Source organism: Lepidochelys kempii, chromosome 23 (assembly GCF_965140265.1).
Source record: "Lepidochelys kempii isolate rLepKem1 chromosome 23, rLepKem1.hap2, whole genome shotgun sequence".
Taxonomy (NCBI): Eukaryota; Metazoa; Chordata; order Testudines; family Cheloniidae; genus Lepidochelys; species Lepidochelys kempii.
Window position 1 is genome coordinate 14,883,860 of NC_133278.1, and position 12,516 is coordinate 14,896,375.

Below are 12,516 nucleotides of genomic sequence, written 5' to 3' on the forward strand. Positions count from 1 at the left end.
TAAGGCCCTGCATTAATCATTGGTGATTGGTGGAAGTGGCACAGGGTCCGCCTCTGCTCGCAAGGGATTGGTGAAAAGGGTAGAGAGTCCGTTTCTGCTCGCAAGCGATTGGTGCAGCCTCTCACTGATCCCGCCTCCAGGTCATGACTCAAAAAAGTGACTCATGGCTCACTGTCCTGACGTCATATAACGTCACGACGTGACGACTATGTTTGTGTAATCGGTGTGCGTTGGGCAGTGACGTCATCACAGCGAGCTGTCAAGGCGCGCGGCAATAGCATCCGATGACGTCACTGATCTAGTTGTGATGTCATCATGGGGCCAGCCCTTCTTCGGGGGGCTTCAGCACCTCGGTGACGTCCACACGCGACAGGCACCTCACTGCACCCGCGGGTAGGAGCCGGACACTGAGCAGGGCCCTGGGAAAACATGAGGGGGGAGACACGAGTATCGCCCAGGGGAAATATGGTAGCGCTGCGGGAGCCCTGTAGAGGGGATGGGTATGGTTCAGTCCAGAAATGGGGCAACATGGTACACTCCAGGGGGCCGGTACAGATATGGTACTGTCCGGGGGGGGAAGGGTGCAATGGTACAGTCCAGGGGGGCCAATATGGTACAGCCCGCGAAGACCAGTATTTAGCCCCGCGCGCGGCCCGCCTACTTCAGCCCCGGTCCCTTTGTGGCGCGCACGGGCGGCGCGAGATCCCTCCCAGGGCGGGGTTTCCGGTTCCGCGCGCCGCTAGTGTCCTAGGCCCCCACCCCACCCCACGGGGTACGATGGCGGCGCTGGGCCGGTGCGCGCGGAGCTTGCTGCTCCTGCGGGGCTCCCCGGCGCGCGGGGCTCGCGCGGGCTCCGGCCCGGGGGGCGGGGCCGCGGCTGCCGTTGTGACCCCGCCCCCCGCCGCGCGGGCCCCGCGCCAGCAGCAGCACGAGGAGGAGGAGGGGGACATGGTGGCGGCGCTGCGCAAGGTCAGGGGGCGGGGGGGCGCCGGGGGGAGGGGGCAGTGGGGGGGGCAGAGGGCGGGGGGGCGCCTGGGAGAAGGGGCAGTGGGGGGAGCTGGGAGAGCTCGGGGGGGCAGGGAGGTGGGGGGTACCTGGGGGAGAGGGCAGTGGGGGGGGCAGAGGGTGGGGGGGTGGAGAGGGCAGTGGGGGGAGCTGGGGGGGCAATGTTGTGGGGCAGGGGGCTGGAGGGGGCAGAGGGCGGGGGGGCGCCTGGGGGAGGGGGCAGTGGGCGGAGCTAGGAGAGCTTGGGGGGCAGGGAGGTGGGGGGCAGAGCTTGGGGGGCAGGGAGGTGGGGGGTACCTGGGAGAGAGGGCAGTGGGGGGAGCTGGGGGGGCAATGTTGTGGGGCAGGGAGGTGAGGGGCTGGAGGGGACAGAGGGCGGGGGGGAGCCTGGGGGAGGGGGCGGCGGGAGGAGCTGGGGGGGCAGAGGGCAAGTGGGTGCCTTGGGGAGGGGGCAGTGGGGGGGAGCTGGGGGGGCAATGTTGTGGGGGGGCGCCTGGGGGAGGGGGCAGTGGGGGAGCTGGGGGGGCAACGTTGTGGGGCAGGGAGGTGAGGGGCTGGAGGGGGCAGGGGGGCGCCTGGGGGAGGGGGCAGTGGGGGGGACAACGTTGTGGGGCAGGGAGGTGGGGGGCTGGAGGGGGCAGAGGGTGAGGGGGCAGTGGGGGGAGCTGGGAGAGCTCAGGGAGGTGGGGGGCAGATTGCATGGGGCGGGAGTGCATTCACTGGGGGCAGGACCTGGTGGATGGAGGGCAGGTGGCATGAGGATGGGGAGAGCATTGGAGGGGCTGGGGGGTGTGGGGGGTAGGTGGGATTTGCGGGGGGGCTGTAGTTTGGGTTCTAGCCTAGGAGATCCCCAGGATTCAATTCCTGGCTTGCAACAGCTTCCTTGCATGATCTTGGGCCTGTCTGTGCCTCAGTTTCCCTTCTGTACGGTTGGAGGACAAGGATTGTGAGGTGTGAGGATACTATGGGGGGGAGCCAAATAAATACCCTGGAGCTGGGGAGCCAGTGGGGGCTGAGGGAGGGTTGGGGGAGCAGCGGAGAGGCGGGGGGGCAGGCTGGGGAGCTGGGGAAGGGGCTGTGGGTTGGAGCTGGGGTACAGGTGTGGAGGAGGAGGACTAGGGTGGGTTGCGGGGGCAGCTGGTGGAGAGGGGCGGTAGGGATCACCTGGGGGTGCCAAGGGGCTGACAGTGGGGGATTTGATATTGGGATTAGGGGGTGAGACCGTGCTCAGGGTGCGTCCTTCCCTTAGCATCAGCTGTGCTGGGTGGCCCCAGGCCGAGGCCCCACGCGCTCGGCTAGTCAGACCCAGGGCAATAGGAGCCCCATGCTGCTGCAGCCTGGGGTGCGAGGCCTCGAGTGGCGGGAGGCCGGGATCCAGGACTCCTGGGTTCTCTCCCCAGCTCTGACTGTTCAGTGGGGCTGCCTGGTCTCCTTTGAGTGTCGCCCTTGGCGGGGCTCGGACAAAGTCACGTGGGTAACGCTGCCTCTGAAAGGGGATGTGCATGGATCTACCTGACACCTGCCCCACAGCACGGCACCCCCAGCGCCTAGCCTTGACTGCCGGGGCACAGCGCTGCCCACCCCGCTCTCCCCAGCACAGCGCCCCCCAGTGCTTGGCAAGTGACTTCTGCCCAGTGCCCCACGGCACAGTGACCCCCCCACCCCCAGTGCCCGGCTCTGACCAGCTGGGGAAGAGCACCCCCTGCCCAGGCCCCTGCCCCACTTCCTGCAGCACAGCGCCCCCCCCAGGGCCATACTGGGGCTGGCATTCAGTCACAGCCTCGTGAGAGTCCTCAGGAGCTCTGCCTGTGTGAGCAGCCCCTGGCTCCCGGCCTCACCTGGCTCAGACTGCTGTGCCCGCTGCCAGGATCCCCAGGCCTGGCGCCGCATCCTTCCTGCCAGCCCCCATCCTCGCCCAGGAGGCCAGTGGGAGTTTAGTGTCTCTGCCTCATCAACTTCAGCGCCTACCCCCGGGGCTGCTGTTCCCAGGCTGGCTGCAGCGGGAGCTCGGTGTCTGGGCTTCACTTCTGGGAGGGGAGTGGCGGGCTGGGAGTCAGGACACCTGGGTTTTCTCCCCAGCTCTGGGAGGGGAGTGGGGTCCAATGGTTAGAGCAGGGGGGGACTTGGAGCTAGAGTCCTAATCCCTCCTTCAGCCTCTAGCCCATATCTCCCTTGCACATGGAAGGGCTGGGCTCAGCCCCCACACAGCAGCTGCAGCCCCCCCCAACCCAGTTTCCCTGTTTAGATTCCCACCCCCAACCTGTAATCCCTCTGTGGCTGGCACTATATGGGTCACAGGCAGTGCCTGGCATGGGTGCCAGCTGCCAGCCAGCCCTGGCTGGGGGAGCTGGTGCCAGCGGCCTTTGTCTGCTGGGATTGGGTGCGGGGGGGGAGCGCATTCTCCCCTTTTTCCCTGCCGTTCACCTGGGAACTGCTAGGCCTGTCCCAGGGCTCGCATCTCTGCCTGGGAGCCAGGACTCCTGGGGTCTCTCCCTGGCGCTGGGAGGAAAGAGGGGTTTAGTGGGTTGGAGCAGGAGGGTGGGGAGCTGCCCAGGGACTGTGCCTTTCCCCTTGTTGGAGCAGGCTTTGGCAGGCCTGCAGGGGTCGATCCTTAGCTCCCACAGGGTTTTGCAGGGGCTTCAGCTCCCCAGGTCCTGTCCCCCCTTCCTCCCCAACGGTGGGGCCATGCCGTCTGCTGCCTGGAGTTTGGGGGACGTGCCCTGGCCCCAGCGTGTTCAACTCCAGGCAGAGAACCTGCCTGCCTCTGCAGACAGCCTCCGCAGCAGGGGGCATGTCTGGGGTGGGTCTGAAGACAGTCCCCTACCTCCCCAGCAGGGGGTGCAGCGTGGTGCTGGGTGGGCCGTCCCCTGTGTGGTGTTCTGCACAGCCGTTCCCCGGCTGCCCTGCCCCAGAGGTGGCTGCCTCCCAGCACCAGGGGGAGAGCACTCTGCAGGACAGAGGAAGGCAGCCGTGGTGACTCTCACCTGTGCTGCTGCAGCTGTGAAACAGGCTGTCCTTGATGCGCTCATGGGCCTCCCCCCGAGCTGGGAACCAGGCTGACTTTGCTCCTCCGGGCTCCCCCCTTCCCCGTCTGGATTATTTTAAACCCAGCTCCTGATCTCGGCCGGGCCTCTCCCAATCCAGCTGGCACCTTCCGAGCCTTTCCCTTGTATCAGGGGTCTGATCGCCCTGTGTGGACCTTATGGCTTTCCTGGGTCGGGGGAGAACCTAGGAGTCCGGGCTCCCAGCCCCTCCCTGGCTCTAACCACTAGACCCCATTCCCCTCCCTGCACCATGGTCCTGTCCTGCTGGAGCTGTGGGTTTGTGCCCCCGCTCCCTTTCTCCAGCTTGGATGTTAATCCGCTTGGGACCAGCCGGGGGAATCCAGCTGCTGCCTGCAGAGAGGGGGGGAAGGGACGGTGGGGAGGGCTGGCAGGAGCAGTTGGGCAGCCTAGGGGGTGACCCCGCTGGTTCCGCCGCCTAGCAGAAACAACACAGCTGCGCCAGCGTGAGGGGGTTCCAGCGGGGCTCTGAGGACTGGTAGCTAGGCGCTGAGCGCCGGGACAGAGGGACTGGCTGGATTAGTTCCTGCCCAGCGTTGACATGCAGCCACCTCTGGGGCAGGTCAGCTGGGAAACAGTCTCACACAACGCAGCCCAGGGAGGACTCGTCTGGTGTGGGGATGTAGCCATCTCTGGGCCAGGGCGGCCAGGCCCCATGTCGCAGGGTGGCTTGATCTCCCTCCCTGCAGTGTGGCTGGGATCTCGGTGACAGCCCTGGGGGTGCAGCCCCCCTGCTTCTTTGCTGTGGAGCCGAGAGGGATGGGGTGGCTGGCAGGCCGCCCCCTCCCCAGCAAGGGGTGGGGCGGTGTCATGGGGGATGGCTGACAACAATGGGGATAATTAGCTCCTGCTCCCAGTATGTCAAGAATGCCTCCCCCGCATGCCCAGCGCTGCCTGCCACCCTCCACCCCACCCCCTGGCACACGACCCCCCCCCCCAGCTTTGAGGGGGACCCAGCCCTCTGCAGAGGTAGAGCTGGCCTGTGGTGAGGGGTGGGGGGGGCGCACCGTGGGGCGCTCTCCCCGGCACTCACAGCTGGGGGGTGCTGTCCCCTGGCGGGCCGGGCGTGGGGCAGCATCGTGCTGTGGGGAGCAGAGGTTCCCCTGCAGTCATTGCCAGCCACTCCTCTTCAATGATTATGCTGTGTTATGTGCAGCCATTCCCCAGCTGCCCTGCCCCAGAAGTGGCTGCATCTCAGCGCCGAGCGAGCTGTCCTTGTGTGACGTTATGTGTGGCTGTTCCCCAACTGCTCCCCCCCCCCCCCAGCATTCCCTCACCCCTGTTTTTCTGCACCCTGCTCTTCCCTGGAGCAGTCTCTGCTCATCAACTGTCTCTACTCAGCAGCTGGCTTGGGGGGGAGAGTTGTGGCAGCTGGCGGGGTGTGAAGGGGGAGGGGGCGCGGTGACCCGCTTCCCGCCTGACTCATTCCAGCTAGAGAGTGGGCGAGGGAACACGAGGCAAAGCCAGGCATCCCGGAGCAGGGCTCCAGCCCTGCAGCACTCCCCTCCCAGGGCCAGGGAGAGAACCCAGGAGTCCTGACTCCCAACCCCCCCACACCCACTAGGCCCCACTCCCCTCTTGAAGTTGGGGAGAGAACCCAGGAGTCCTGGCTCCCTACACTCCCACCCCCAACCCCCCAGCCCTGCTGATGGTTCCAGGCAGGGTTGCCTGGGGTGCGAGGGGTCTGGTGGCTAATGGGGTGGGGCCAGATGCGGGCAGGTGCCAGATCATGGGAATTGCCAGTGCGGACAGATTGGGGGTGGGGGGCTGTGGCACTGGGGTGCAGCCACGGGGTTGGGGGTCACAGAAAGAGGCAGCAGAGTGGGGGTCTGGGGGTGTCACAGCTGCTATGGGAGGGTCGCAGGCACGGACAGTTGAGCACCAGATTGGAGGGCCCCTGAGGGGTTGGGGGGTCAGAGAGGGAGGCTAGATTGGGGGGAATCTGTGGGGTGGGGGACTGTAAGGTCAGGGGGCAGCGAGGGGGGGGCAGGGCGATTCTCCTGGGAAGTTGCGAGTGCCCTGAGTGCTGTGGGGGGGCGGCATGGGTAGGCTGACCCCTCTCTGCCCCCCAGAACCCTGACTACCATGGCTTCGACGCGGACCCCGTGGTGGACGTATGGAACATGCGTCTGGCCTTCTTCTTCGGGATCTCCCTCTGCATTGTGGTGGGGTCCACCTTCGTGCACTACCTGCCGGACCACGGGTGAGTGGGGGGCGCAGGGCAGGACCCCGGGGCCCCACAGCGCCTGCCCTGAGAACAGGGGTGCCTCAGAACCAGACCCCATTTGGAAGAGCAGCAGGAGAGGGGGCTAGTGGTTAGAGCAGGGCGGGAGCTGGGAGCCAGGACTCCTGGGTTCTCTCCCTGGCTCTGGGAGGGGAGCAGGGTCTGGTAGGTTAGAGCGGTGGGATCTGGGAGCCAGGACTCCTGGGTTCTCTGAGGGGCAGGGCTCATTACACGGCTGGGCCACAGGAGCTCTCAGCTTTGCGAGCACACAGGAGCAGCAGCAACGTAAGTTGCTTTTCTTCCGCTGGCTCCAAGTGCGTCAGCAGCCCCCCCTTCCCCCCACACATCAGAGCGTCTGGCCCCCCTCCGCCCCTTGCCTGCAGCTCCGACGTGGGGCTATCTATATCACAGGGCTAAATATACCGCCTTGGCTGGCAGGCAGGCAGGCAAGAGCTGACCGGCTCCCCTGCACCCCCACACCCCACTGTGGAGCTAGGTGGCACTGTGCTGCGGGGCGGGGGGGCTGGGTTGGGGGTGCTCTCCCCTATGGAGAGCTATGGAGCGCAGGGGGCTCGCCAGGGGCTGTTAGCCATGAAGCCTTGTATTCTGGCCGAATCCCTGTGGGTCTAGTGGTTGGAGCGGTGGGGGCTGGGAGCCAGGACTCCTGGGTTCTCTTCCTGGCTCTGGGAGGGGAGTGGGGTCTGCTGGTTAGAGCGGGGGCGGGGGGGCTGGGAGCCAGGACTGACTCCTCCTCCATTTCCCGGCTGTGCTGATGGCACATGTCCTCACTGGGGGAGGGGTGGTCCTGTATCTGGAGAGTGGGGGCCAAGAAATCAGCGCCACAAATGTCCCAAGCCCCACAGCCCCCTCAGCTAGGCTGGGAGGAGCCTGGGCTGGGCCCCTGGCTGAGACCACCACCCGTGGGCTTAGTGAGCGGCTGCCCGGGCTGGGAACTGCCTGTCTCACGTCAGCTGATTCCTCACGGGTGAGTTCTCGCCCGCTCTGTCCAGCTCCCGGCGCGGAGAGCGATATGCAGCCCAGCTCTGCTAGGGCCACCGGTGCCAACCCTCAGCTCCCTCCTAGCCCATCCCTGGGTCCCCCAGCCCTGCCAGTGCCCCTCACTCCCGACCCACAGCCCCCAGCTAGCCCAGCCCTGGGCCCCCCAGCCCTGCCGGTGCCCCTCACTCCCGACCCGCAGCCCCCTGCTAGCCCAGCCCTGGGACCCCCACCAGCCCTGCTGTGCCCCTCACTCACGACCTACAGCCCCCTGCTAGCCCACCCCCCTTAGTTTCTGTATCTCCGTTCTTGGTGCTGAAGCTGACTTTACGCGCCCCCCCTCCCCCCCCGGCCCTGCTGGGTGTGTGCTCCTGCCCCCATGGATGGCGGAACGTGGCTGCCCCCCCACACACTTGGTCGGGGGGCTGCCGGATGGTTGTGTGCTGGGGCTGCTCCCACCAGCCACCCCGCGGGCTGCCAGGTTCTTTCAGGCGCCGATCCAGTGCCTTGGCCCTGCCCTCACCTCTGCCCGCCGCCAGCTGGGCTCCTGGGGCCTTGGCATGGGAGCTGCATGGGGGTGGGGAATGGGGCAGGGGGTGCTGGACCCCCAGTTCTCACCCCCTCTCTCCCCAGCATGCGGAAGTGGGCGCGCCGAGAGGCCGAGCAGATGGTGAAGGAACGCGAGCGGCTGGGGCTGCCCATCCTGGACTCCAATTACTTCGACCCCAGCAAGCTGGTGCTGCCGGACGAGGAGTGAGGGGGGCTGAGCTGGCGCCCCCTGGCCCCCCAGGGCTGTTTGAATAAACCTGCTGAGCCACCGCGCCCTGCCTCCATCCGTCTGTCTATGGGGCAGGGAGGGAGGGGGCTTGTGGGGGGACAGGGGAGCCAGGACTCCTGGGTTCCATCCCCAGAGCCCACTGACTGTGGCTGGCCCTGGTGGTGGTGGGGGGGGGCTCTGACCTTCGCCGGCTCAGACCCAGACGGCCCAAGTTCTGGCTCTAGCCGTGTGCCCTCTGCCACGGGCGCAGCTGTGGGGCTGTTCCCCAGCTGCCCTGCCCCAGAAGTGGCTGCATCTTGGTCCTGGGTGAGCTGTCCCTGTGAGCACCGTGCAGGGGCAGGCAGGAGGTGGCCGTGGCTGGGGTGAACGGCTCTTTGGAAGTGGGTGGGCGGCCAACCTAGGATCTCCAGGAATGACCCAGCTGGTGGTCTGGGCCCCCCTACCCCTCCCCGCCCCATAGCCAGCCATGCACCTCTTCTACAGCTGGCTGTGTGTCCCCCACCATCCCCTCTGTCTGCTGACACCCCTTCTGTGCCCCCCCCCAGCTACCTGTCTCTACAGGTGCCCCTCCCTGCCAGCTGCCTGTGTGACCCACTCCCTGCTCCTCCCCCTGGTTTGGCCGGCTGACATTCTCCCAAGGGGGGAAACTGAGTCATGAAGAGCAGGTGAGAGTCAACTACACAAGTGTCCTGCCTCCCAGCCCGCCCCCCAAGCTGGGGAGAGAACCCAGGCGTCCGGACTTCCCCCCCTCAGGAGAGGTTCTGCCATTTCTCTGAGCCGTGGCTTCGTGCGTCACCGTTGGCTCTGCCCTCGTTCAGCGCTAACTGCCGCAGCTGTTCACAGCCCCAGAAACAGCATCTCAGCCCGGGGCGAGCAGTCCCCCAGCGCGGTTATAGCGGGCTGTTCCCCAGTGGCCCTGCCCCAGAGGTGGCTGCATCTCCACCCGGGCATGCCACCCCCTGCAGCCTTACCTGGGGCTGTTCCCAGCTGCTCCACCCTGGAGGTGGGTGTGGCCCAGAACCACCTCCAGTCCGCCCAGGTGTGGGGCCTGGCCCTGGCCAAGGGGGGTAGCTGTGGGGGGTGAGAGTCATCCTGGGCTGGGCCATGTGGGAATCGGTGCCTGGAGGGGGGTGGGTAGAGCTTGTCCCTGTTAACCCCATGTGGGGTGCTGGGGGACAGGCCCCCCCTTGGGGATTCCGGGCCCCCTGGGCCAGGCAAAGTGGAGTTACCCTGATCCCGGTCAGCACAGCTGGGAGGGGGTGGGGGGAGCCCGGGGCTGCGGGTCAGGGGTGGGGGGCACCAGAAGAGCTGGCGGGGGGGGGGGCGTTGCAGACTCTCAAGTCCGGAGCGAGACGTTTCCTTCTCCGTGTCTGCGGCAGACACTGAAATATTCATGGGGAACCGAATCCCCCGCGGCGCGATGGCTCCATCAGGCCAGCCCCCCCATAACCCACCCCTGGGGCCCCCCAGCTCTGCCAGTGCCCCTCGCTCCTGACCCCCAGCCCCCCATAACCCACCCCTAGGGCCCCCCCAGCTCCGCCAGTGCCCCTCGCTCCTGACCCGCAGCCCCCCCATAACCCACCCCTGGGGTGCCCCCCAGCTCCGCTAGTGCCCCTCGCTCCTGACCCGCAGCTCCCCGCTAGCCCAGTCCCCCCCCGGTCCTGCCGATGCCCCTCACTCCCGACTCGCAGCCCCCAGCCCTGGGCTCCCAGGCCCCCACGCTGTAACCACTAGCGTCCCGTCCCCACCCATATCAGGGGAGAGAACCCAGGAGTCCTGGCTCCCCCCCCGCCCTCCTCTTGCCGACCTATTTCTCTCGCTCTCTCCCGTGCGCTCCGCCCCGCGCGGCTCCGGGCTGGGCTGGGCTCAGAGTCCCCGGCGGATCCGGGCAGGCAGGAGCCGGGAGCCTGGAGCCGGGCTCCGGACATGGCCCCCTGCGCCTGCGAGCGGCGGTGACTGGACCTAGCCCCAGGTGAGGCGTGGGGAGGGGAGCCAGGACTCCTGGGTTCTCTCCCCGGTTCGGGGAGGGGGACTGGCTGGGAGCCAGGACTCCTGGGTTCTCTCCCCGGCTCGGGGAGGAGAGTGGGGTCTAGTGGTTAGAGCAGGGGGCTGGGAGCCGGGACTCCTGGGTTCTCTCCCCGGCTCGGGGAGGAGAGTGGGGTCTAGTGGTTAGAGCAGGGGGCTGGGAGCCGGGACTCCTGGGTTCTCTCCCCGGCTCGGGGAGGAGAGTGGGGTCTAGTGGTTAGAGCAGGGGGCTGGGAGCCGGGACTCCTGGGTTCTCTCCCCGGCTCGGGGAGGAGAGTGGGGTCTAGTGGTTACATGGGGGGGAAGGTTGCTGTTGTCTCTGTGGGGTGGCAACTCTAGGCACATTCTGCTTGGAAGGGAACCAGCCGGTGAAGTTTGGCAAAGTTAGAAGGGGCTGAAGGTTGGCCCCCTGCAAAGGGGGTCTGGGCTGGCCCCAGGGCAGCGCTAGGGGGCACTGTGCTGTGGGGCCGGGCTGGGCAGGGGGCTTCCTCTCTCCCCTGGCACTCAGGGCCGGGCATTGCGGGGGCTCCATGCTGCGGGGAGCAGGATGGGGGGGCTGGGCAGGGGGCTTTCTCCCTTAGCAGTAAGGGCTGGGCACTTGGGGGGCACCGTGCTGGGGGGCGGGGGGTTGGGCAGGGGGCGCTCTCCCCAGGCCTGTCAGGGCCGGGTGCTGGTGGGGGACTTGCGTGGGGGGGGGCTCCCCAATTTTACTCATTGACGCCAGCGGCTCTCGCTTGCCAACAGGCGATCTGGGCATTTTCAGTTCTCAGCCTCTGCCCCGACCCTTTTGCCCTGCTCTGTGTGTGAGTGTGTGTGAGTGTGTGTAGGCGCCTTCTGCTGGAGGGGCCAGGCCCTGCGCTGTGTTGGGCTGCCCAGGTGTCGTGTGTCGTTATCTCCGTTTGCGTGGTTGCGACGATGTGCTGTGTGTGGCTCGGTGCACAACGGGGCCCAGGGGCGTTGTGTGTCTCTTCCGTGTGCGGTGTTGTGTCGGAGTGTTGAGTGCGGTTGTGGTGTTTGTTTCACAGGTACTGTTCTGCGGTGTGGGGGGGTTTTCCGTGTTGCGTGTAAGTCTGTGCGTGGCTGGGTCTGCTGGGTCTATTGCAGTGCACGTGTGCGACTGCCTTGCCTGTTGCAATGTGCGCTCCTGGCTGTGGTGTGTGTCGCAGCGTGTGTGCGGTTGCCGTGTGTGTGACACAACATGTGCGCAGGGCTGTCTTCGCACGGCGCGTATGGGCGGTTGCCGTGTGTGCGTCGAGGTGTGTGGACTGTCGCACTGCATGTGTGCAGCTGGGGTGCGTGTGTGTGCGGTTGTGTGGTGTGTGTCGCAGGTGTGGGGTGTGTGTCCCGTGCGGGTGTGGGTGTGTGTGATTGTGCTCTGTGTGTCCCCGTGCGTGTGCGGGTGTGCGGTGCGGGTCTCACAGTCTGTGTGTAGGTGTGCAGTGCAGGGGTCGGTAACTGTCTGGGTTGTGGGTTGTGATTGTTGGTGCCCCTCCCCCAGCCAGGTTACACCAGGTTCGGGTTCCTGTTGCCTTCAAGCTGCCGTGGCTGGGTTGCCATGGCGACAGCTGGGGTTCTCGGGGTTACCGTGGTGATAGGAGGGTTCTGGGACCATCCAGCCGGTTGTCACCGCTCAGCGCCCGGGGCGGGGGGGGGTGACAGGCAGGGGGGTTCAGCCCTGCCCCCCAGCCCTGCCAGTGCCTCCCAACCCGCAGCCCCCTGCCAGCCCAGCCCTGGGCCCCCCCCAGCCCTGCCACTGCCCCCCGACCCGCTGCCCCCTGCCAGCCCAGCCCTGCCCCCCAGCCCTGCCAGTGCCCCCCGACTCCCGACCCGCAGCCCCCTGCCAGCCCAGCCCTGCCCCCCAGCCCTGCCGGTGCCCCTCACTCCCGACCCGCAGCCCCCTGCCAGCCCAGCCCTGCCCCCCAGCCCTGCCACTGCCCCCGACTCCCGACCCGCAGCCCCCTGCCAGCCCAGCCCTGCCCCCCAGCCCTGCCGGTGCCCCTCACTCCCGACCCGCAGCCCCCTGCCAGCCCAGCCCTGCCCCCCAGCCCTGCCACTGCCCCCGACTCCTGACCCGCAGCCCCCTGCCAGCCCAGCCCTGGGCCCCCCCCAGCCCTGCCGGTGCCCCTCACTCCCGACCCGCAGCCCCCCGCCAGCCCAGCCCTGCCCCCCAGCCCTGCCGGTGCCCCTCACTCCCGACCCGCAGCCCCCTGCAGGCCCAGGCACCCGGGCCCACAAGCCCGCCGCCCCCATGCCTGCAGCCCTGCGCTCCCGCTGAGCCAGCCGAGCCCTTATCCTGGGCAGGAACTCGCCTGGCCAGAAACGGCTCACGTATGGGACCTGGTCTGGGGGGCGAGGGGGCTGGGGCCTGTGGGATCTGGGACCTCGACTCCCTCGAAGATCCAACCAGGCTCCCATCACCTCCCAGC

At 67.5% G+C, this 12,516-nt stretch overlaps 1 protein-coding gene across 2 annotated transcripts; it reads left to right on the plus strand.

Annotated features, from left to right (window-relative positions):
* Window positions 1-728: 728 nt before the first annotated feature.
* NDUFB11 (NADH:ubiquinone oxidoreductase subunit B11) lies at window positions 729-8,108 on the plus strand. 2 transcript variants are annotated; one of them, XM_073322361.1, is made up of 4 exons: window positions 754-826; window positions 911-969; window positions 6,140-6,270; window positions 7,921-8,108. In XM_073322361.1, exons 1-4 carry the CDS (start codon window positions 778-780, stop codon window positions 8,042-8,044), a joined length of 363 nt encoding a protein of 120 aa, XP_073178462.1. In that variant the 5' UTR covers window positions 754-777; the 3' UTR covers window positions 8,045-8,108. The 2 variants fall into 2 exon arrangements, with proteins under 2 accessions (XP_073178461.1, XP_073178462.1); XM_073322360.1 differs by having other exon boundaries at window positions 729-969.
* The last annotated feature ends 4,408 nt before the right edge of the window (window positions 8,109-12,516 follow it).

Excerpts from the sequence above, each read along its gene's own strand:
- NDUFB11 (XM_073322360.1), top strand. The coding sequence starts at position 778 with ATGGCGGCGCTGGGCCGGTGCGCGCGGAGCTTGCTGCTCCTGCGGGGC. Across the intron at positions 970-6,139 it reads TGGTGGCGGCGCTGCGCAAG|AACCCTGACTACCATGGCTT; the intron begins GTCAGGGGGCGG and ends TCTGCCCCCCAG. Across the intron at positions 6,271-7,920 it reads CACTACCTGCCGGACCACGG|CATGCGGAAGTGGGCGCGCC; the intron begins GTGAGTGGGGGG and ends CTCTCTCCCCAG.